This window comes from Chionomys nivalis, chromosome 7 (assembly GCF_950005125.1).
Source record: "Chionomys nivalis chromosome 7, mChiNiv1.1, whole genome shotgun sequence".
NCBI lineage: Eukaryota > Metazoa > Chordata > Mammalia > Rodentia > Cricetidae > Chionomys > Chionomys nivalis.
The window spans coordinates 58633431-58656798 of NC_080092.1; the positions used below are offsets into that span (position 1 = coordinate 58633431).

General features: G+C 51.2%; 1 protein-coding gene across 10 annotated transcripts in view; it reads left to right on the forward strand.

Moving 5' to 3' along the window:
- Nucleotides 1–23368, forward strand: part of Myo18a (myosin XVIIIA) — a 104948-nt gene that overhangs the window by 31021 nt on the left and 50559 nt on the right. For 4 of the 10 annotated variants that reach the window (XM_057774516.1, XM_057774517.1, XM_057774525.1 and 1 more), the window contains exons 3-5: nt 19370–20080; nt 21736–21813; nt 22940–23083. The exons of 3 other annotated variants lie outside the window; for them this stretch is intronic. In XM_057774516.1, coding sequence (XP_057630499.1) covers nt 19370–20080; nt 21736–21813; nt 22940–23083 — 933 coding nt within the window. Of the gene's footprint in view, nt 1–8765; nt 8802–19369; nt 20081–21735; nt 21814–22939; nt 23084–23368 lie in introns of those variants that run through there. 3 more of the 10 variants (XM_057774524.1, XM_057774520.1, XM_057774518.1) reach the window with 3 other exon arrangements.

Here is a 23368-nt window from a genome sequence, read left to right on the forward strand (position 1 = left end):
TCCATCCAGCTTATTATTGTTAACAACTGGGTAAATCCAGTGTTGAACACCTACTGTGTGCTTAGTGCTGGAGAGTAGGGTGGTATTGAGCAAGTCTTCCAGGAAAATATAAAATTAAATATGCCCCCAGCATCCACAGCCAGAAGAGTGACTCATTCAAGTTTGTACCATGGGTGGGGGAGCTGTACTTGTTCTTGAACACAGGGCTTCAGGCATACTAGGCAAGCACTCTACCTCTGAATGACAGTCCTTCAAAAAATTCATTTTGCTGAGTAAAAACAAGTTTATTAGGGGTTACTTACAGAGTGATGGACACTGGACAGTTGTGTCTTCCTGAAGTCACCAATCTGTCCCGGCACCAAGGTCCACTTTTATCTGCCTCTAGCCTGCAACAGAATTGTTATAAACCCGGGCTGCGTGTGCCAGCCACTGTTAACTCCAGGGCCGAATGGCAAAATGGCAGAGCAGAGTCTGGGGTAGGTTTAACAGGTCTCTCTTTGGACCACCAGCTCCCAGATGATGACATGAGACTTTTTACTAATTATGAAAACTTGGCCTTGCTTAGGCTTGTTCCCAACTAGCTCTCATAGCTTAAACTAACCCGTTTCTATAATCTATGTTCTGCACGTGGCTCGCTTCCTCTCCTCAGTACTGTACATCCGACTTTCTCCCCGACTGGCTGGCAAATCGCCACCTCAGTTTCTTCCCAGAGTTCTTATCTCTGCCTGGAAGTCCTGCCTAGCTATTGGCTGTTTAGCTCTTTATTAAGCCAATCAGAAGGTTCCTTAGGCAGGTGAGGAAGGACAGAGACACATCTTCACACAGATTGATCAAATATCCCTCAGCACATGTGTGTACTCCGTGCTTGCTCTTAGCAGGACTTCCGGTGATCTTGGCCAGCCGTGGGAAAGATGACTGGTTTTTGTTGTATGGCGCATAAAGGAGGCAGAAATTGGTCCTTATGGGAGAGCAGGCTTAAACATAGTGGTTATCAATTGATAACCGTTCAGAACATTAATTTAGGCTCCATAGTCATCGCATACACACAATAAACTTCAATGAGTTCAACTATATGTTTGTGCAAGAAATTATATTGGCCTAAAATTATGAAAATAGTACTTTGTGTATTTTTATTGTGTGTTATACACACTGTACATTGTGCTTCCGTGACGATATATTGTATAGAATGGTACAATGGCTCCCATAATCCACAGGTGTGTTCCAAGACTCATAGTAAATGCCCAAAAGCTTGGCTAATACCAAATCCTAGAGCTAACTGTTCTCCTGTATGCATACCTATGATAAAGTTTAAGTTATAAGTTAAGCACAGTAAGAGATTAACAGTAAGTAATAAAATAGCAGCAATAACAACAATATGCTGTAATTAAAGGTTACTTAATGTCAACTCTCTCAGAAAGCCTTACCGTGTTATCACCTATAGGAAGCAGTTTGCAGCTTCTCTTTGGCATGTCTGGGTTGCTGGCTCCACTGCTCCCCACTGTAGGGGCAGTATTTTTCCTTTCTTCCTTTCTTTCTTTCTTTCTTTCTTTCTTTCTTTCTTTCTTTCTTTCTTTTTCTTTCTTTCTTTTTTTTTTAGACAATGTTTCTCTGTAGCTTTGGAGCCTGTCCTGGAACTAGCTCTTGTAGCCCAGGCTGGCCTCATACTCACAGAGATCCACCTGCCTCTGCCTCCCAAGTGCTGGGATTAAAGGCGTGCTCCACCATGACCCAGCTAGGACAGTATTGTTTTTATTTAACAGTTCTGGTGATTGAACCCAGGGCTTTGAGCATGGCAAGCAAGTACTCTGCCACTGAACTGCCTTCCCATCTCCGGGATCATTATTAAGTACAATTATTGTTCTTGATATTATTAGACTTATCGAACACAGTCCCGGGATCCTGTGACAGCCAGCCTCACAGCCAGGATGGCTACTCAGTGACTCTTGGACAGATGGCATTTGTGTCATGGACTCATGTCTTGGTTAGGACAGAGTAGGATGATGGGAAATTTCATTGTGTTCCTCAGAACAATATGCAACAAACTTATAAGAACTGTTTTTTTGCCGGGCGGTGGTGGCGCACGCCTTTAATCCCAGCACTTGGGAGGCAGAGGCAGGCGGATCTCTGTGAGTTCGAGACCAGCCTGGTCTACAAGAGCTAGTTCCAGGACAAGCTCCAAAACCACAGAGAAACCCTGTCTCGAAAAACCAAAAAAAAAAAAAAAAAAAAAAGAACTGTTTTTTTCTGGCATCATCAAATATTTTCAAACCGTGGTTAATCTCAGACACCTTGAAGTCTGGACCAGGAAGCTGCATAGAGAGGGGTTGTATACACAAAATCACAAGTGCTCTATTTGCTGAGCCATTTTAGGAATTTTAGGAGATTTATTTATTTATTCATGTGTGTGGGGCATGTTTTGCCTACATGTATGTCTTTGCACCATGTTTGTGCCTGGTGACTGTGGAGGCCAAAAGAGGGCATAGAATCTGAGACTGGAGTTATAGATGGTTGTGAGCCACCTTGTGGTGCTGAGACTTGAACCCAGATTCTCTGCAAGAGCAGCAGCTAGTGGTCTTCACTAGTGAACCATCTCCCGGGGAGTTTTGACTGGATCCTACTTTTGTATTACATGACGACTATAGAGTTGGAATCCTACATAATGTGTGACTCTCCATGTGCGGTAGAATACCAACCCAAGTATAACCAGGAACCCCTATGTGCGGTGTGTAGATACAGACACGGTAAGGGCTGTGGTTTCAAATGATAATTTTGTGATGTTAATTATGGCGTTACCACCTACAATTTAATTTGTCAAGCATAGGCTAAAATATGTGCTGTCTTCTATCCTCACAACAACCACACACAGCAGGAACTATATTATACTACTGTAAGGAGTGGGATAATTCTGTCTTAGATCAGACGGCAAGAAAGAGGCTGAGCCGAGTGGGACTCAGCCCCAGGGCTGCTGTTGCAGCATCCCTTTTTGCACTGTACTTGGGGTGGGCCATTTATTTGTTTGTTTGTTTTGTTTTGTTTTGTTTTTGAGACAGGGTTTCTCTGTGTAGCCCTGGCTGTCCTGGAACTTGCTCTGTAGACCAGGCTGACCTCAAACCCACAGAGATCCACCTCCTCTGCTTCCCGAGTGCTGGAATTAAAGGCCTATGCTGCCACTACCTAGCCAGCCTTTTATTTCTTGCTTTTCCTTACATACAAGAAATGTCTCCTAGGCCGGGCGATGGTGGCGCACGCCTTTAATCCCAGCACTCGGGAGGCAGAGGCAGGCAGATCTCTGGGAGTTCGAGGCCAGCCTGGTCTACAAGAGCTAGTTCCAGGACAGGCTCCAAAGCCACAGAGAAACCCTGTCTCGAAAAACCAAAAAAAAAAAAAAAGAAATGTCTCCTAAAGAGGGCAGAGCTATGGGTGGGTCTCTAGGAACGGGGAGAGCTGGGCAGGATGGAGTAAAGGCCTAGGGCAAGTGGAACAGGCAGGTTCCACATGATGACCATGCTTGGAGGCAGGGGGAGCTGCCCAGGCCCCAGCAGGGGGAGCTGACTGGCTGTGGAAGGATGCATGGCTGCAATGATGTTCTTGGTCTCACTAAGATGGGGAGCGTGTGGGCAGCACCCGCACAGCAGGCCTGACTGCGGTAACTGGTGAAACCCAGTGGACTCCGGGGTCTCGGGCTCCTCTCTCTCTCCTAAGAGTCTGCCTTTTTCCTAGGGGAAGTGAGACTGCTTTGGGATGATTTCCCTGTGTAAGCAACCGGCTCAGAGAGCTGCCAGAGTCAGTCTCTTCCACAGGGAAGAGATACAGGTGGAAGCACAGCTGCTGGAAACTCAGAGCAAGACTGCATCCCGGTCACCCAGATGTCATCTGGGGCACTGCTGAAGCAGATGGTAGCCACAATCCAAGATCCTAAGACCCTGTTTGAAAGCCCAGAGTTTGCGCTTAGCAGAGGACCTCCTCTTGTTCTGCCCTGGGCACTCCTCTCCCAGGCTGGCTGTGTGCTTCTCGGGCCTTTGCAGAAGTCTTTATTGGAAGGAAGTGAGGCTACTGGATGCAGGCATGCTGTCAGGTGAGGGACAGCCTGATATAGTTCCAAACAGAAGATCCAAAAAGCAAACAGACAGCTGCAAAGGGTGCCTGGCCTTCCTCGTGTATGTATGCCTAGGCTTGAGCTTGGTGGTGGTACCCGATGGGGCCGATAGCCTCCGAGAGAGCCTGTGGTGTTGGTGGGGCAGGAACCAAGCTGTGTCGTCAAGCAGCAAGGCCCAGAGCCACATAGTGGGGACAGTGTACCTTCAGTATAAGAGGGTGTGGAAATGGATTGAATATGTGAAGGAAGAGGGCGTCAGATCCCCTGGAACTGGAGTTACAGGCAGTTGTGAGCTACCATGTGGGCTCTGGAAATTGAGCCTGAGTCCTCTGGAAGAGCAGCAGGTGGTCCTAACCACCGAGCCACCTCTATAGCACCCACACCCCCTTTTAGCTTCCTGGTAATCTCAGGATATAAGGATAGTTAAAGTTTACTGAAAGGCTAATATACTAGACAATACTTCCCCATTTTCCCCAGTGCCAGGCATTCAACTCAGGGCCTGGCAGGTGCCCGGCAGGTGCTCTTCTGCTCAGTTACATCTTCAGTCTCTCACTGGACCTGGAGCTAACCCAGTCCAGCTAGATTTGCTCGCCTGCAAGTCCTGGGGATCCTCCTGTCTCATGCCTTCCAGCAATGGGAGTATAGGCATGTGCTTTTGTGCTTGACAACTTTTCTCTGTGTAACAGTCCTGGTTGTTCTGGAACTAGCTCTATAGACAGATTCTGATTTTTAATGTGATGGGTATTTTGCTACATGTCGTGGAAGCCGGAAGAGGGTATTGAATCCCCTGGAACTATAGTCGCAGATGGTTGTGAGCTGCCATGTGGGTGCTGGGAATTGAACCCAGATCCTCTGAAAGAACACTCTTCTCTCCAGAGCTGTCTCTCCAGCTTCTGTGCCTGAGTCTTTCCATGGATGCTGGAGATCTACCTCAGGTCTTCATGCTAATACAGGAAGCCTGTTACTGACTAGGCCATCTCTCCATCTTCACTTCAAAGTTTGTTTTAGACTGGGCGGTGGTGGCGCACACCTTTAATCCTAGCACTCAGGAGGCAGAGGCAGGTAGATCTCAGTGAGTTCAAGGCCAGCCTGGTCTACAGAGTGAGTTCTAGGACAGGTACCAAAGCTACAGAGAAATTCTGCCTCAAAAAACGAAAATAATAATAATAATAATAAAAGTTTTAGATTTATTTATTATGTACCTACTTTAGACAGGGTTTCACTGTGTAGCTCCTGAAGCTCACTATGTAGACTACTAGGCTTCCCTTGAATTCACAGAGCCCCATCTTCCTCTGCCTCTAGAGTGCTGTGATCAAAGGCATGTACCCTGACACCTAGATTATTGATTTTTTCTTTTATGCGTATGAATGTTTTGTGTATATGTATGTATGTGTACCATACATACATCTGTGTATGTGCATCAACAACCATGTGTGATGCTCCTGTAGGTTGGAGCAGAGTATTGGATCCTCTGCAGCTGGAATTACAGATGTTTATGAGCCATCATGTGGGAACCAAACCTGAGGTTCCTTGCAAGAATACGTGCTCTTAACCCCTGAGTCAACTCTCCAGCTCTCCCCACCCCTTTTAACATAACAGCATTTACTTTTTTTTAACCTTTAACTTTTGGGGGGAGGGCAGTAAGATGTTGGACCCCTGGAGCTGCAGTTACAGGCAGCTGTGATGACCTGGGTGCTGGGTCCAACTCTGGCCTGGCCTGGGGAGGAGCAGGACATGATGTTTATTTGAGAACGATCTCTCCAGCTCCTGTCGTTGGGCCTTAGTGTGGGTTCTAGAGTTTGCACTCGTCCTTTTGCTTACACAAGTGTTTTTGCTCACCGAGACATCACAGCTATTATTTACACTTTGTTTACAGGTACCCTCCTCCAGGTGCTGGGGACGGAGCCCAGGAACTCAAGCGTGCTAAAAAAATATTCTCTCACTGAGCCCCAGCCCCAAACTGGGCGGTGTTTTCAGAACTTTGTATGCACTAAGTCTTTTACCCTATGCTAACTCTGTGCCGTAGGTACTATTATCCCCCTTCTCAGGTGAAGGAAACTGAGCTACAGAGTGCTCACTCCGTGTAGTTACTGTGTGAAGGAACCACAACCGACTCTGAAGGATTTCTCTTTAACCGTGGAGCACTGTGAATGATTCCTTCCAAGCATAGTTCTCAGACTCCAGTAGGCATCAGAATCACCAGGGTCTCAGACTTCAGTGAGCATCACAATCACCAGGGTCTCAGACTTCAGTGAGCATCAGAATCACCAGGGTCTCAGACTTCAGTGAGCATCAGAATCACCAGGGTCTCAGACTTTAGTGAGCATCACAATTACCAGGGTCTCGACTGAAGTCATAAGTGCTGGGCCCCATGTATTGCTCTAGATTCAGGAGGTAGGGGTGAGGTGTTAGCATCTCTAACCAATTTCCAGTTGGTGTGGATGCTGCTGGTCTAGGGACCACACTTTGAGAACTAACTCTTTTTTATCAATTCTATACTTGCTTCTTATTGACTAGGAAATAGTACGAGCATAATTTTCATTTTAGAGATGAGGGGAATTAAAGTCACCTGCCCATGGCTACATAACCCACCCACCAGCCCACCCACCCACCCATTCACCAATCCCCCCCCCACTCACCAATCCACCCATCCATCTACTCATCCATCCATCCAGCAATTGGTCACATGAGTGCCAGGCTTTATGACTGCCTTAGGTCTTGGCCTTGGCTTAAGCCAGAGTCACCAGGAGCCTAGTTTTGGGGCACACACCTGTAATCCCAGCTTTGAGAACCTGAGACAGGAGGATCATAAGTTCAAAGCCAGCCTGGGATGCTTAGCCAGACTCTCTCAAAAACAAAGCAACACACCAAGCATGGTGGCACATGCCTGCAATCCCAGCTCTCCAGAGGCTGAGGCCGGAGGATGAACGGAGGGTTTGAAATGACCTGGTCTACACATAATGAGTTCCAAGTCAGTCTGGGCCGTAAAGTGAGACCTTCGCACAAAAAGCCAAAAGCAGGGCTGGAGAGAGGGCTCAGGGGTTAAGAGCCTTTGTTTTTCTTGGACAGGACCTGAGGCACAGGGTCGCTCACAACCATCTGCAACTCCAGTTCTAGGAGATCTCATGTCCTCTCCTCACCTCCTTGAGCACCAGGCATTTGTGTGGTGTGGTGTACAGACACAAGTGCAGACAAAACACCCACACACGTTAAAAACCAAACCAAACCAAAGAACAGAACATTCTAAGAATCTCCCCAAATCCCAGTGCCCAGGGCTCCTTCCCAAACCAGTTAGATCAGAAACTGAGTGAGAAACGGGGAGATCTAGGTATCGTATCCTAAAGTCTTTCAGGGGCTTCAGTGAGCACCACTGCGGGGATGCAGGACCTTTGCACTGCAGGAGGACCTCAGTGGACCTCAGGAGGACCAGGGGACCTCCCTGGAAAGCAGAGGCTCAAGCTTGTTCCTGATAGCCTGTGCATCTGTGTGCATGTGTGTGGCATGGTCAGACTAGGTGACTTGCACAGTCATGTTGAAGGAGAGCCGGTTTGGTCCTTTGGGGCAGGGTTTACCAGTCCATTCCTGGAGAATGTCATCAATGCAGGACCTCTGGGGCTTAGAACTGGCTGTGGGTGACAAGCCTGGGTTTTTCCAGTCCCTTTCTCCTCCCTGGAGAGGAAGAAGGAAGCAATGACTATTTCTATTTATTTATTTTTCTATAGACACTTGGCAGGTCCTGTCTTTTTGCGTATTGCCATCTTTCTCCTAGCCCCATCTCTCAGCCTCCAGGGTATCTATAGTTCTATAGTACGGGTATTTGGTAGTGTTACCTAGAGCCAGGCCAGGATTTCTCACAAGGGACACAGCTCCTCACTGACAACCTCTGTTCATTGGCCAGACACCCCCAGCTTCCTCTGTTTGCAGGGCTAAGACCCACCCCTCCTTCCCCACCCACCCCACTCTCCTGTGCCTATGCAGCAACTGGTTGGTGTGTGGGAGAGGGAAATGGGGGGTGTGTTTGTAATTGATTCTCTCTCTGCTCATCTCTCATTATGAGGCAGTATCAGGAGGCCTCAGCCTGATCTCTGGTTCTCTGCCGTGGCCGCTGCCTGGGCCTAGTAGACATCAGCCTCATGTCACGTTGGATGTGGGGTTAGTGTCTCCATACACTAATTAGACGGCATAGTTAGGCGTATGACAAGTGTTCTCAAGTACACTGCACTGTGATTGCCTTCATGCCTGCGAGTATACGTGTGTTTGAGAGAGCCTGCGCGTGCTAGTCTCAGTCTTGGCCTGTGGGGCCGGGGGCTGCAGGTCTCAAATTCCTCTGCTATTTTTAGGGGCCGTATCAGCCCAGCTGTCCAGGAGCCTGAGTGTGTGTCAGAAGGAAAGTGCCACCCTTTTCTGTCTTCGATCCCTAACCCCAGGACACCGACTGTCTCATCGCATACCCTTATTTGAATAGCCCCCTTTTCCTCCACCTAGACCCCACTGCTCTCTGGCTGTGGGCATACCTGGTACCTGCAGTCCTCCAGCCTCTGCTGTCTCCACAGCCCTGGCAGGGTTGGGCAGCTGCAGTGGGAGGGGCCTGGGAGAGGGAGGGGACCAGGGGTGGGGCTGCAGCCTGTGCTATTTTGAGCAGCTAACGGGAGCAGCAGAGAGAGGAGACTCCTTGCTCTGGGCTGCTCCAGGCCAGGCCATGCGGGTGAGTGTCCTTCTGACCCCCAACCCCGGAAATGTCCTGGGATCCCCATAATGTTTCCTCATTTAGAAAAGGAAGATGTCTTGTTGTTTCCCCAGATGTGGCAGTAGATGGCGAGGAAGGGGTGCTGCTGCCTTGGGACCCCTCTCTCAGTTACTTGGTTGAAAGGATAGTACACAGCTCCAGCTGCCTCAAAACCTCTAAGAGGCAAGCCACATATCTCGCCTGACTCACGATCTGGGGAGTGTTGATGGGAAATCGTCTTCCAAACCTCAGTTTCCTGGGGCTGATCCGCCACCCTGCATACGAGGCACGCCTTGCCCACAGTAATGATTGCTATGGAGGCTTTTATTCTTCTAAAGCCCGGAGCCCAAGCATCTCTTTGGAGACTTTGGTCCTGCTTTGGGCTGGTATTGTGACCCCTTCTCCCCTCTTACTCTAGACTAGACAGAAAAAGGGGCTTGACAGGGGATGGTCCTTGAAGTTGGCTGGAGTCTTCTTACTATCTTCAGGAAGAACCCAGCATGGCCTCGTCTATTCCCGTACCCAGATACTTAGAAGGGACACATGTGGCATCTCAGGGATGTCTTGTCTGTGAGCCTCTTTTTATTTTAATTTAAAGAAACTTTTTATTTTCAGTTTTGTGTGTGTGTGTGTGTGTGTGCACGTGCGCATGCGCACCCGGCGTGTGTTCAGAGGTCACAGGACAACTTGTGCAAGTTAGTTCTGTGCCTCCACCATATGAATTCTGTGGACCAAACTCAGACGCTCAGGCTTGGCATCAAGAGTCTCTACCTACTGAGCCATCCTCCCCGCACATGACTCTCTTTTAGCAGAGATTATTCCAGAGAAGTAAGTTCCTTAAAAAAGCAAGTGAGGAGAGACATAGCTGCCTCCCAGGCCACCCTGCCCTCCCCTCTATTCCCTCAGTCACTAAGGGTAAGGTTTTCAATTGAGTCAGCAGTTGGCAGAGTGTGGGCTGGCCTAGTGCGGAGGTGTAGCAGGAGCCTGAGATGTGCCCATAGTGTTTGTATCTCTCCATGCCCAAGGAATTGCCCTGTCCCGGCTCCCAAACTGGCACCGTTGTGGAGGTGTGTGTGGGCAGAGCAGGGTGGTGCTGGAGAGAGCTCTTCACTCTGTAAGCGGGCTGCTTCCTGCTCTGGCCTACTCCCCACCCCCTCCTGATACCCAGGCCACCAGTACCTTGACTGTCACAGATTCAGGGCCATGGGAAATGGTTGCTAGCAGATGGCAGAGTGCCCTGCAGAGAAGCCTTGAGTGTCCGCAGGGAGGGGAGGCCTCCAGCAGGCCTGTCTGTCTGTCGGAGGAAGCCCTGGCCCTTCTGCAACTGCAGGAAGCCGTCCCAGCGCACCTGCTTCCTCCCGGCTGGTGGGCAGCGGCCCAGGGTTCTCGGCTGCTTTCTGTTCCGCCCTGCAGTGGGGGAGGGCTCTGGCTAGAGCTGACCCTGAGGGTTAGCTCCTCTTCCTTTCTTCCTCTGGCCGACTGACAGTGTGGCCTTCAGGCCCTTCCCTGCAGAGTTCCCCTCCACTAAAGAAGCTCTTTGAAGAGGGTGCTCAGGTCATGAGTGGAGAGCTAGGTCTTCGATGGAAACCACTGCTTCCTACCCAAGCTGTTGCTGCTGATGTGGACGGCCCATGATGGGGAGGTATGGGGGAGGGCTGGCCACTTTCCCTTAAAGTAAGTCCTAAAGGCTTGGTAAAGGACAGATCTGAGTGTGAGGCAGTGGGAAAGTCACATGATCCTCTGGGGCTCCTTTTGCTTATTTGTAAAACAAAACTCATGTCTTCTTCAAAGGGATGTTGTGAGCATCAAATGGGACGATGTTTGTTGGGACTGAGCACAGTGCCTAGCGCCAAGAAGATGCTCAATAAAGATGCGCTGTCAGGGCTGGGTGCGTTGCTCAGTGGCAGACTGGTTGTCCAGCGTGTGTGAGGCCTGGGGCTGCACCGCAAACAGGAAGTTCCTGCTGCTGTTATTATTTCTTCCTTTCTCCTTCATTCCTTTCTCCACCCCTATTGCTTAGTTACGTGAGTGCTAACTTAAGATTATCCAGGAGAGTCTCCTGAGAGCTGCCTTTTATGCCTCAGAATGGGATGAAGAGAAAGGAGATGGTTCTGGGCTTCCTTGAGAAGGAAGAGCATTGCCAGTGTTGGCACAGGGGGACAGGCTGGGAACTTATCTTGGCTACTGATGTTTTGGTTCCTTCTAGACACAGTCTCTCTCTGGGAGTTACTTGCTGCTCTTGGGGCTTGGATGCCTGGCTTAGACACATAGGCCTTAACATATCCGCCCGGGCTGGGCATTCCTGGCCTGAGGGGCTACCCAGTGGATAGGATTATTCTTAGGGTCTTTGAGCTCCCCTTTTCTTTCCTTCTTAATTTCTTTCTTTTTAAAGATTTATTTATTTTTATGTGTGTGTTTTGCCCACACGTATGTCTGTGTAAGGGTGTCACATCCCCTGGAACTGGAGTCATAGACAGTTGTGAGCTGCCATGTGGGTGCTCGGAACTGTGGTACTTTGGGAGAGTGGTAGGTGCTGGCATTGGGGAGAGTAAAACCGAGCCTCGACTCCCTGAATGACAGGCGCCTTTGGGGCGGAGGGTAGACAGACTCTCAGCAGATTTCTCCCCTTTGAGAACAAATGCCTCTAGCTTTTATCTCTTTTTCTTTTTCTTTTTTTATTGACTATTTAGCCATCCTTACAATAAAAACAAGCAGTAAGTAACAAATGTACAGCAAAATAAACAGCAAGTGCGTCTATTGTGTCTAATTCACGCCATTCCCAAAATTATCATGATCACCATTTGCATGCTATTTATGTTCTGGTTCTTTTTGATTGATGTCATTTTGTGTGGAATTTTCCATATGGTTTCATTGTCCACATCTTTGTCTGTTTAAATGGCAGTACAGCCATGTGTTGGGCTGAAGCCATCGTTTACCCAACCGTCTCTGATTCTAGTCCCGTGGGTTGTTTGCAGTTTGAAGTTGTTTTGTGGAGCGCATCTATGAAAAAATGCTTGCATGAGCTCGTGGGGTCTCTTTGTTTCTTGAAGTCAGCTCGTTGAACATACATTCCTGCAGATGGGCTGGCTAGACCAGAAGATGGTACATTTTCAGCCAGGCCCCGCCTTTCTCAGCTGGGCCCCAGGCATGGAGTTTGCTCCCTATCCATGGTTGCTAGTTGGAAATACACCTCTCCTGTTTGTGGCACACCTCTGAGAATCAGCATGGACAAGCCTTATTCTCTGTGGTCTATATGCGGGAAAGAGCTTTGGGCCAAAACCCTGCCCCCACCCGTTTCCAGTATCGTCATGTGACAAGCACTTGTGTCTAATGGTGTGAAGGGTAAGAGAGAGTCCTGCCTAGGAGGGAATCCTAGTCAGAGAATGACCAAGACCCCTCCTGGCTGGGGACCTCTCGGCAACTCCCCCCCCCCGTAAAGTAGGCTGCTGCCAGGAGAGAGAGGAATGAAGTGCCTATCCTGGGCTGGCTCAGAAGAACACTTAGCAGTGGTGGTTTCCCTTCCTTTCTTCCAAGGGAAGAGGTCAGAAATGACACACAGAGAGAGGTGGCCAGGGCCTCAGAAGGCGATGAGGACATACTGGAGTCTCCCTTTTACAAGTTCAGAAACTCAGTTTGCAGGGCCCACGTGGTGGAAGGAGGCAGGAACTGACTCTACCAGCCGTCCTCTGATCACACGGGCACCATAGTGCCCGTGCGTGTGCACACACTCTCACATACACACATACATAAATAAAGAAACAAGGTGGTGGAGACATAGTGGGGAAAGACATTCTGATATTAACCCCTGGTCTCCATACTTTTCTGTGTGGGTGAGTGCACACACGTGAATAGATGGATGGATGAAGGGAATGAACGGATGGGTAAATACCTCGTATAGGGTCCATCTCGGTGTGGGCATTCCACATTTAGTAATCGATATTAGAAATGGCTGAAATTCCTGGAGCAGAAATGTATCTGAGCAAGAGTCCTTCGCTCTAGGGACCCCTTTCTCCACAGCAAGTCCCTAGTTCTAGGAGAAATACGTTTTTGTATCTGGGGTGACTGTTACAGAGGCAATGCCACCAGCTCTGTTCTCTATTGGGTGAAGATAGCATGCTCCTGGGGCCAAGCCGTGGTAAGGAAGAGAGGAGAGATTTGGACGGTTCTTTCCCAAGGCATGGAAGCCATGACGATGTCCTTTGGGGATCCCCACCTGCTGTCAGCATGAGGCTCCCTGGAGCAGAGGGAGGAGCCAGATGTCCTTCTGGGTCAGATGGGACCTCCCTAAACAATAGGAAAACTTGGATGTGAGTTCAAAGAGCAAATGAGTTAATTAAATAAATTTAAAGCTGGCAGCATACTAACTAGACAGTAAGACAGAAATCACCAGAACCAGTTAAAAATGGTGGAGAGGGCTGGGTGGTGGTGCACGCCTTTAGTCCTAGCACTCGGAGAGAAGAGGCGGACAGATCTGTGAGTTCCAGGCTAGCCTGATCTATATAGTGAGTTTCAGGACAGCCCTGGCTACACAGAGAAACCCTCTCTTAAAAAACAAAACAAAACAAAATTTTAAGGACTAGGGCATAGCTCCTAGGTGGAGCCCTTGCTTAGTACGTGTGAGGCCCTAGCTTTCATCCTTAGCATTTCCAAACAAACCAATTTCTAATTATTTATTCATCACAGTCAGTTATAGGAACAAGCAAGATCTCCAGTTCCATTGACTCGAAGTGATTCTTTGGTGACACATCTCCTGGGCAAGGACACACTCTGGTGAATGGGAGAGCTTTGCCACCCTATGCACCTCTGGAAGGTTTCTGCCTTCTGGAGAATCAAGGGCCTGGGCGGCTCTCCACCTGCCAACTCCTACGGTCCTAGATCTGGAAATGACTTTATCCGTTGTCTAGACCAGTCTGGCCCCTACTTCTCCAGCAGGCCCAGAGAGGTGAAGTGGCTTTATCTGAGAACGCATAGCTCCCCAGTCTAGATATTCTTGCCCTGTACCTCGTCTACACGTTCTCGCCCTGTACCCAGTCTAGACGTTCTCGCCCTGTACCCCGTCTACATGTTCTCGCCCTGTACCCAGTCTAGACGTTCTCTGCCCTGTACCTAGTCTAGATGTTCTCTGCCCTGTACCCAGTCTAGACGTTCTCGCCCTGTACCCAGTCTAGACATTCTCTGCCCGGTACCCCGTCTAGACGTTCTCGCCCTGTACCCAGCCTAGAGGTTCTCGCCCTGTACCCCGTCTAGACATTCTCTGCCCTGTACTCAGTCTAGACGTTCTTGCCCTGTACCCAATCTAGACGTTCTCGCCCTGCACCCAGTCTAGACATTCTCTGCCCTGTACTCAGTCTAGACGTTCTTGCCCTGTACCCAGTCTAGACGTTCTCTGCCCTGTACCCAGTCTAGACGTTCTCTGCCCTGTACCCAGTCTAGACATTCTCTGCCCTGTACTCAGTCTAGACGTTCTCGACCTGTACCCCGTCTACACGTACTCGCCCTGTACCCAGTCTAGACGTTCTCTGCCCTGTACTCAGTCTAGACGTTCTTGCCCTGTACCCAGTCTAGACGTTCTCTGCCCTGTACCCAGTCTAGACATTCTCTGCCCTGTACCCAGTCTAGACGTTCTCGCCCTGTACCCAGTTTAGACGTTCTCTGCCCTGTACTCAGTCTAGACGTTCTCGCCCTGTACCCAGTCTAGACGTTCTCGCCCTGTACCCCGTCTACATGTTCTCACCCTGTATCCAGTCTAGACATTCTCTGCCCTGTACCCAGTCTAGACGTTCTCTGCCCTGTACTCAGTCTAGACATTCTTGTCCTGTACCCAGTCTAGACGTTCTCTGCCCTGTACCCAGTCTAGACGTTCTCTGCCCTGTACTCAGTCTAGACGTTCTTGCCCTGTACCCAGTCTAGACGTTCTCTGCCCTGTACCCAGTCTAGACATTCTCTGCCCTGTACTCAGTCTAGACGTTCTCGCCCTGTACCCAGTCTAGACATTATCTGCCCTGTACTCAGTCTAGACGTTCTCGCCCTGTACCCAGTCTAGACGTTCTCGCCCTGTACCCAGTCTAGACATTATCTGCCGTGTACTCAGTCTAGACGTTCTCACCCTGTACCCAGTCTAGACATTATCTGCCGTGTACTCAGTCTAGACATTCTTGCCCTGTACCCTGTCTAGACGTTCTCGCCCTGTATCCAGTCTAGACGTTCTCGCCCTGTACCCACTCTAGATGTTCTCTGCCCTGTACCAACCTTGCTTTTCTTTTTTTCCAGCAGTTCATTCCTCACGCTGAAGAGTGTGACCTGGGTTTGTGATCTTCCTTCCTTCCATCTTCCTTTCCTCTTGTCACCTACAGCATTTGTCCCAGCAGGTCCTGACCCTTAGGAAGACTCGGAGTCCCTGAGAGACCCTGCCCCTATTTCTTCTCTGACTCAGGGTGCAGGCTGCCTTCAGCACTATGGCCTTTTCATCGCGATTTGCCTTTTGGGAGCAAAAGGGAAGTTGAATTTCAAAATCTTCGTTCTCTAATGTGCTTGGCATGGTGAAGCTAGCAATGGATTGGAGCATGTGTGTGCATTTGGGGGCACAGTGGCTTTTGGGAGCCCTTTTCTGTCTGGATGAACCCCTGTGCTGAGTCACTTTCCTCCCTGAGCTCCACCTCTGTAAACTGAGCTGCCTTTTGTGCCACCGCTCCACACCCTACTACAGCCTGTGGCTCAGACTTGGCCCCGGGACTGTGGGGTTCTGGGAAAGGCTCGGCCTTGATGCCTTGGGAACTCAGATTCCCTGAGTCTGGGGGCTGAAGTGGGCAGAAGAAGAAAGGAGCTGAGAGTGGAGGCACCAGGCCAATTGGCATCTGGGTCCAGAGAGTAATTCAAGCTGTGGCAGCCTTGGGCATGCCTTTGTGCAGATGCACAGTCTCTGGCTGGACAATGACCTACAGCAGCCAGAACCTTGGGGGAGGGGGGGCGTGAGTCAGCCTGAGGCTAAATCTAGAGCTGAGCTCAGACCTGAGCCCAGTGTCCCAGACACTTTGGTGGGCAACCAAGGTTCCCAATGCCTCCCCTTGGACAACCATTTGGGACCCCAAACACAAGCTACTGGAGAAAGGACAGGTTTGGAGCTGGTGAGGGTTTCAGAGTCAACTTAGAATCTGGGTCATATCTGAAACCAAGCTAACAGCACTGTGCGCACTAATGGAAGTGTCTGTGTGGTTTGGGAATACTTGCTGTCCTCTAACCTGTGTGCCTGGGGGCTAATGCATGGTGTGATTTCTGTGGGGAGGGGTGAGGAGGACAGCAGGTGCAGACTTAGCCACCCTGCAAATATCCTCTTTACCCAGCCCTTCCCTTCCTCTTCTCTGCACAGACTCCAGTTTCTGAAGTAGAAAGGTTTTTTTCTGTGAGTTTTTGCCAGCCTCCCTCTGTCCATGTCAGGGAGAGCTAACTGAACTCTGGACCCATTGAATATGCTTTATGGACAAGATGCAGCTTCAGTACCGCAGTGGCCATCATGCTGGACAGTGTCCAGGCACTGCTAATTGGAGCTCAAAATTGACCATGGACCCTGGTCAGCCCCACTTTGCTATTGGATAATTGATTCTGGATGTTGCTAAGATTGCCTGTCTCCCCTACTGTGCAGGAAAAGCCAGGCAGGCTGGGGGTGCTGCAGGCTTAGGGACAGAGCTGCCTGGGGAAAGAAGGACCACTCAATTGCCTGGGCCTGCCTGGGCGTTAGGAGGGAGAGATGCTGAGAGGATCTAGAAGAGCAGCCTCTTCTGACACTGGGGCCCGCACCTTGGAGTCCATTCTCAGCCAGTCTCTGAGCAGGAGGAACCTTCAAAGCATCTACATAGAAACATCCTCAGTCTTTCCCCAGACAGCTATGGCCTGCTGTTTCCCCTGACTGCACCTCCTGTCTGACTCAGGCTACCCGTTCCTGCTGTAGCACAAACCCTGACCCTAGGCAGGCATGTCTCTTTCCTCCATACCTCACCTGATCTTGGGGTTCCTTCCTCCATCTGCATGGCTGGCAATTTTGTGACCCCCAAGCCATGATATGGACTTCTGACAGCCCCAGTGGGCTGGCCACTGAGCCCCCCAGCATCCTTAGCTTTTACTTCCATAAAGACTCTTAGTTCTTGAAACACTGTCTCTGCGCAGTTTCAGTCATAAGTAAAAGCTATGCCTTCCTCAGACCCCCCAGCCCCGGCACTGCTCTGCTTCTCAGGGAGAGAAAGACCCCTCCATCTTTTCATCCTAGACTTGAGTAGCAGGTCTCCCAACTTGGACCTGCCAGTGACTTCTCTGTCTGCTCCCTTAGGTTAAGGAGGAGGACAAATCTCTGGCAAAACCTGGCCCTCCTGGCAAAGAGGAAGGGGCCGTAAGTGCTTCCCTGAGATGTGTGTGTGTGTGTGTGTGCATGTGTGTGCACATGTACATGAGTATGGGTGTGTGCACATGTCTCTGATGGGTTGGCTTCATCCCTTCCAGTGTTGCTGGTGTGGTTAGAGGGAATTATCAGTAATGGGGTGCAAAGTGCAATGTGTGTGTGTGACTCTACTCCGGGTGTATGGAGTAGGGGGTAAGCCACGGTGCTTCGGGGCCCACCCCTCTGTCTTCCCTCTGGCTCCCTTTAGTTGCCTTCCTTCAGCTTTGGTTTCTTGGACCCTCTGGGCAGGCAGGGTTAGGTGGGTAAACTCTCAGGTCAGTGAGCACTGACAAAATGAGAGCTCAGCTGTTGGGATTCTCAGCCTCCACAGGGCGGCCCGAGACAAGGCACGGAGGGATTCTCTGCCGCTGCCGCTCCACCCCACCCCTCAGCTCTCTCATGCACATCCTGGAGGCTGCCCACAGCTGCCCAATGTCCCCACCCCCCTACCACCTTGAGACAGAGGCCTTGAAGAAAGCTGGACCTGTACAGGGTGAGGGAAACACATCTTCTGAGCAGTAGTCCAGATGTGTCCAAGAGAGGATGCAGTCGTTGCCGGGGTGGGCAAACTGGAGCACAAATGCTTCCTTACCCCAAATAATAGCTGTCCTGGCTCCCCTACTTCCTGGAATGATTTGATTAGCCAGGCATTTGGCTTCCTTTGGCCCTGTAAACTGTCCTGGAGGGCCAAGGCTAACCTGTGGTTTGAGATATGTGAGGAAGGTTCTTTTTTTCTTTTTCAAAAATAGCACGTAAAGTACTTAGGAGAGCGTCTAGCAGGCAAAATACTATGTATGTGTTAGCAATTACTGTCATGACGTCATCTTCACTGAGGGGAGAGGAGGGAAGCCAGGAGTCAGAAGGGAGAAAGACCTGGCAGTTGGTGCCATGGCTAGCTCCACAGTACCCTCACATGCCCCTGAATACTCTTGGCCTACAAAGCTTTAGAAGAGCCACAGTCCAGCCCCCCTCCTTCACCGCTGCAGCAGAACCTCCCTAGAGCAGAGGCCTGGGCTAAGGCCTCTGACTCAGCTGTGCTAGGCGGTGAGGTGCCCTCGGTATGTGGTCGGTCTGTCATCTGTGAGCCTGTAGCCAGGCATGGCAGCTAGATTGTCACAGCGGTGTGATCTAAAATCATAGCCACTGGGGGATCGAGACCTGAGCTACGGCTCGGTGAGTAGCATGTCACTGGATGGCCCTGAAGTGACCTGAATCCTCCCCAGGCAGTGTGACTAGCTTTGCAGGAAACTCTGCCCTGCCATTAGCCATCATGGCCTTCCCAGTGGCCACCTCAGCCAGTTCCTGGCAGAGTGTCAGGGAGGGGGTGGGAACCCCACATGGAGAGTGCCAGCGTATACCAGGCAACTCCTGGGTGCCCAGAGTCTGGGTAGCACCCAGCTACTCAGCTACCCAGCTGAGCCAGGACCCTGCTCTCCAGGGAGTACAGCTGTGGCTACGGGGGTACTTAACCCTTTGTGGGCCTGAGTTGCCTCCCCTCCCCCCCATCATTTCCACATATGCCCACTGGGAAGAGGGACTAAACCCATGGGAAGTTTGCAGGAGGGAACAACACCAGCACTGGGGTCTCTGCAGCAGGGTAAAGGTGACTGCGACTGTGGCCATGGGGCAGAGGACCTGGGTTGAGGGAGAAGCTTGGCTCAAGAGGAGTATCTTGCCAGTTTCTTTCCTCATTCTGGTCAGGCTGTGTTCTGACTGTCTAGAGAACTGAGTGATGGAGAAATAGGGATGCCACTGGCAGGAAACTGGTGGAGACAGGACTGAGACTTTGACCTCCTCACTTCCAGCCCTGCTGAGTGTCAGCTGTGACCCTGACATAAAGACTTAATTCTAGGGTGCTGCTGGGCTCTGGGGCCCTTTGTGCTGGTGTCTCCAGGTCCCTCCACACCTTCTGGGGGTGGGCAGTGGGATGATTTTTGATGTACTCGTTCTGTCTGCATGTCTAGACTCTAGAAGGTGGAGAGATGGGGGAGGTGTTGTACTATGCGTGAATGGAAGCTCTGTCTTGGGGCCTGAGGCTGCACCCCTTGTGTCCTGTGTGCATGAGCTGGGTAGGGATGTGGGTTGCTATTCATGTCTACTTGTGTTTATGTGACTATAGCTAGAGAGCAGCACTAAGGACAGCCGTGGTCCACCTAGAAGTCCCCAGCCTGCCACCAGCCTGCCACCCTCAGAGACTTCCCAGAGAGCAAAGAGCCCGGAAACCACATTCACTATGAATGGCCTGGGGGCTGCCTCAGCCGAAGGCCCAAATGAAGAGGCCCAAGGTCTGTCCCGGAACCGGGTGGCCAATGCTGTGAGGAAGGTGGTGGGCAAGGTGCTGCCTGGTGAGGAGCCTGGCAATGCCAAGGAGCCTCCAGGCCGAGGAACCAAGTCCCCTGAGCACCCACCACGAGGCAAGAAGGGAGAAAAGGCAGCCTCTAGCCCCAAGCCCCCGCCACCACCACCTCCTCCTCCTGCTCCACCAAAGCCTGAAACAAAGAAGGAGGCTGTCAAGGACGAGCTGTCTGTGGGCCTGCGCAGTCTGATGTCTCGGGGCCGAGGCAAGGACCACAAGTCCCGCAGCAAGCAGCCTCCTGGGAGAGGAGAGAAGGCCCCCAGCCAGGAGCCAGGCCCCTCTGGAAAGCCAGGCTCCCCAGATGTGGTGGATGCTCCAAAGAAAGCAGGATCCCCAGCCAAGCCTGAGACCCCAAATAAGCAGTCCTCCGCAGCCCCAGCACAAGGGCTGTCTGACCCAAATTCTGCTGACCTGAAGTCGAACCACTCTGGAGAGCAGCAGGCCAACTTGCCAGACTCCAGTGTGCGGCAGGAGGTACCTGAGTGTGCCACTAACCTCCCGTGTCCCTCACCACCCTTGCTTGAAGGCTGAGCACCCTCACGGTGGCTTCCTCCAGCCTGAAGGAGCCTCCCGTGACCCAGGCCGGCCAGGGTTATGTGCTGACCATGGCGGGGTTGCATGATTTTCATTAACGAGAACCGCTAGCCAGCATGCTGCAGGCCTCCCCGAGAGACTGGAGACCTGATCTCTTAACTATACAAGGCCAGCTTAAGGCACCACATCTAAAGCTAAAGATGAGAACTTGGGCAGATGAGTGCAGGGTGGAAGCAGTTGTTCTTAAGTCAGGTGGCCCAGGCTCACACCCGCAGCCACACTCCTGGGAGACTTCAGCCAGGTCCACTGCTAGGAGCCTCTCTGTCAAGTGGGGAGTTATAATGTGGGCCCTTAGTCCTTTTGTGAAGCCTTAAGTACTGGGAATCAGTCATTTTTATATTTCGGAATGTCTTATGGTTACATATTTCCAAAGCAAACCCATGAGTATTCTCGTGGTAGGAGGATAAAAGATCAACAGGTTTTGCCACCAAAATAATTAAGAGAAAAACCTTTTGTTTGGGAGCCTCTTTGGATTTTTGAATTACAAACAAGTGTGATACTTGCTTTGGAGGGTGGCTGTCTGATTAAATATGTCATAGGTTATATGCCAAGCCTGCTCCTGGCACCAGGTACTCACAAATTGTAGGGCTGACAGTGATAGTGATGACGCTTCTTAATGCCATCACTGCCTTCTTCAGATCTGGCCACGGGACTCTTGGGAAGTCCCGTGCCTGGGTGGCAGGTAGGCAGAGTGAACCCCTTTGTGTCTGCACTACGCCATTGTCACCAGCCCTAGCTGGTCTTGCACTAGAAACCGTTCTTTCAAACTCCTTGGCCTTGCGGGTCCTGCTGAGGTCTCACAGGATGTGTCGGGAGACAGACATGAGCTTTCTTGGGTTTCTAGTAGCTCGAAGGAGAGGGATGAAGTTGATGCCAGGGCACGGCCTCGGGGACCTTGAGGCACTCACTGGCTGTTTCCCCTGGGAGCCATCTTTCCTGGAAGTGGCCTTGCCCCCTTTCCTTCTGGGTATTGCCAAATGTAGAGGAAAGCCAGCTGCCACACCTCCCCATCCTCCTGGCCCGCTCTGTCGGGGCAGAGTGTTCCTGGCCCCTAGGAAACAGTTGGCAGGGACTTTCTGCTCTGATGGTTGGGGTAGGAGCTGAACTCCAGTCTCTCAGGGAACCTCTAAGTAGCCAAAGACTGTCATGTGCCTGTCCGGGGCTGTTGCCTGCTCCCTCTGGCTCTCTGCACCTTCTGTGTGCACGAGGGTGGAGTTGGAAGCTGAGGCATATCCTGGCCTGGAGTTCTTCTCTTGCACATCCTGGGACAGGAGTGAATGGGGGGAGGGGTAACAGGGTCATTTTAGAGCTCACAGTGGTTGGGGAAGTAGGAAGAAGTAACCCCAGCCTTCACAGGCATCTGCCTCTTCTTTTTCTGTTTCATAGAGTTTTAAAACACAAGTTAGCATTTGGCTTGTCTCCTGGACGCTGCTCCACTTCTGCATTGGGTCTCAGTGGCTCCACGGGCTGAGAGCTTGGTGTGTGGTGCCTCCTGCTGTCTCTTGAGCCAGAACTAATAGTGGTTTAACCTTTAGACAGGAGCTGACCCTGAGGTCCGGCTGAGTCCCGCAGAGGAGGCACACCAGCGACTTGAGAGGATCTTCACAGCTTCTGTAATGCCACCTCTCTTGTGTGTGGGCTCCCAGTTCCTGGACTGTGTGTGTGTGTGTGTGTGTGTGTGTGTGTGTGTGTGTGTGTGAAGGGAGACAGAGAGAGAGAGAGAGAGAAAGAGAGAGAGAGAGAGAGAGAGAATAGAAGGGAACTCTGTGGCTGTCCACGAACCCTCACAGTGGCTCTGGAAAGCTGAACTCTGTGGGTATTAATACTCCAGACAGCCCAGGGCCATGACCATGGAGGGCCCTTTATAGCCAGAGATCTAGTCCCCTTCTCTAGCCCTGGTCTCCTGCCTTGAGGACGCTCATCGGTGTTAGGGCCTGGTGTGTGGCAAGGCAGGAGTCAGTATTTCCCATTTTGGTGTCCAGTGTCTAGACCCATGTGGAGATATTAACCCTTCTCATTTCTAACTGGCAACATTCAAAGCTCACCTGGCTCCTATTTCTTCTAGAAAGGCTGATGAGGGTTTTAAGTAACCGGCTGTAATGTAGAGGTGAAGGCTGGCTCAGGGACTGGGCAGTTGACAGGCAGCCCTATGGTTGGAGCTGGGTGCAATGATGCCTCTGTTTGCCGTGGGGCATGAGGAAGGCATCTTAGATTTAGGCTGTAGGTGCCCTTGTGCTAGCCCTTAGCATGGGGAGTGGTACTCCCTGGGCATGTGTTTAGAGAGGAGGAACAACATTCTCTTGGTGTTTGATAGCCGCAGGGAGACCGATGTCCTGGGATAAGAGCAGGAGGATTCCAGGGGGCCCAGGCTTTGGGTGTTGTGAGGTGGCCTGGTCTGCCAGGGGCATGGAGGAGGGAGATTAACTCCGGATGGACTGCACAGCCAGTCCAGGAGAGGCTAGAGGCTGAGTGACAGATACCACAAGGAGTGAGCCCCCAAGAGCCTTGTCTCTGAAAGGTCTGATGATAACAAAAACCCCCAACCACCGCCTCTGGTCTGTCTTCTCTTGCCTGGCCAGCACCCTAATCCCGGGCAACAACTCTTGACCTCCATGCTGTATCTTGAACAGGGTGCTGGCTCACTACTGGTCCAGGGGTGTCTCTCGGATGGGGACCTGCAGTGGTCTCTACCTTGTCTTCACCTTTCTCTCTCTTTCTCTCTTTGCTTGCTGCTGGTAGCTGGACCCTGAGGCCGCCTCTCCTGCCCACAGCCAGGTAGGGTGCTCCTGCCCCACCCAGGAGCCCTCTGCCTTCTCCGGTGACAACCCACCACCCCCACCTTACACCTGGGCTGGCGTCTGTGCTCGGGCCTCCTGCTGGAGTGTAAGGCCTCTTTCCCTCCAGGTTCCTACTCTGTAGTAGGGGACCCAGGGGAGCTGAGATGGTGCAGCTGTGGCCCTTGGGGAGCATCATGGCCCCAGCTTTGCCACATGTGATTCTCAGCCGCTGAAGCCCAGATCTCTCTGGGTAGAAAAAAAACCCAAAAGACCCTCAGCCCCAGCCTGAAGATGAGATAGCTGGTCTCTGTCTCCACCTCATGGTCATTGTGAGAAACTTGTTCTCAGATGATCCCTAAAGAGACTGGTGACAGGCCATGACCCTTTGATG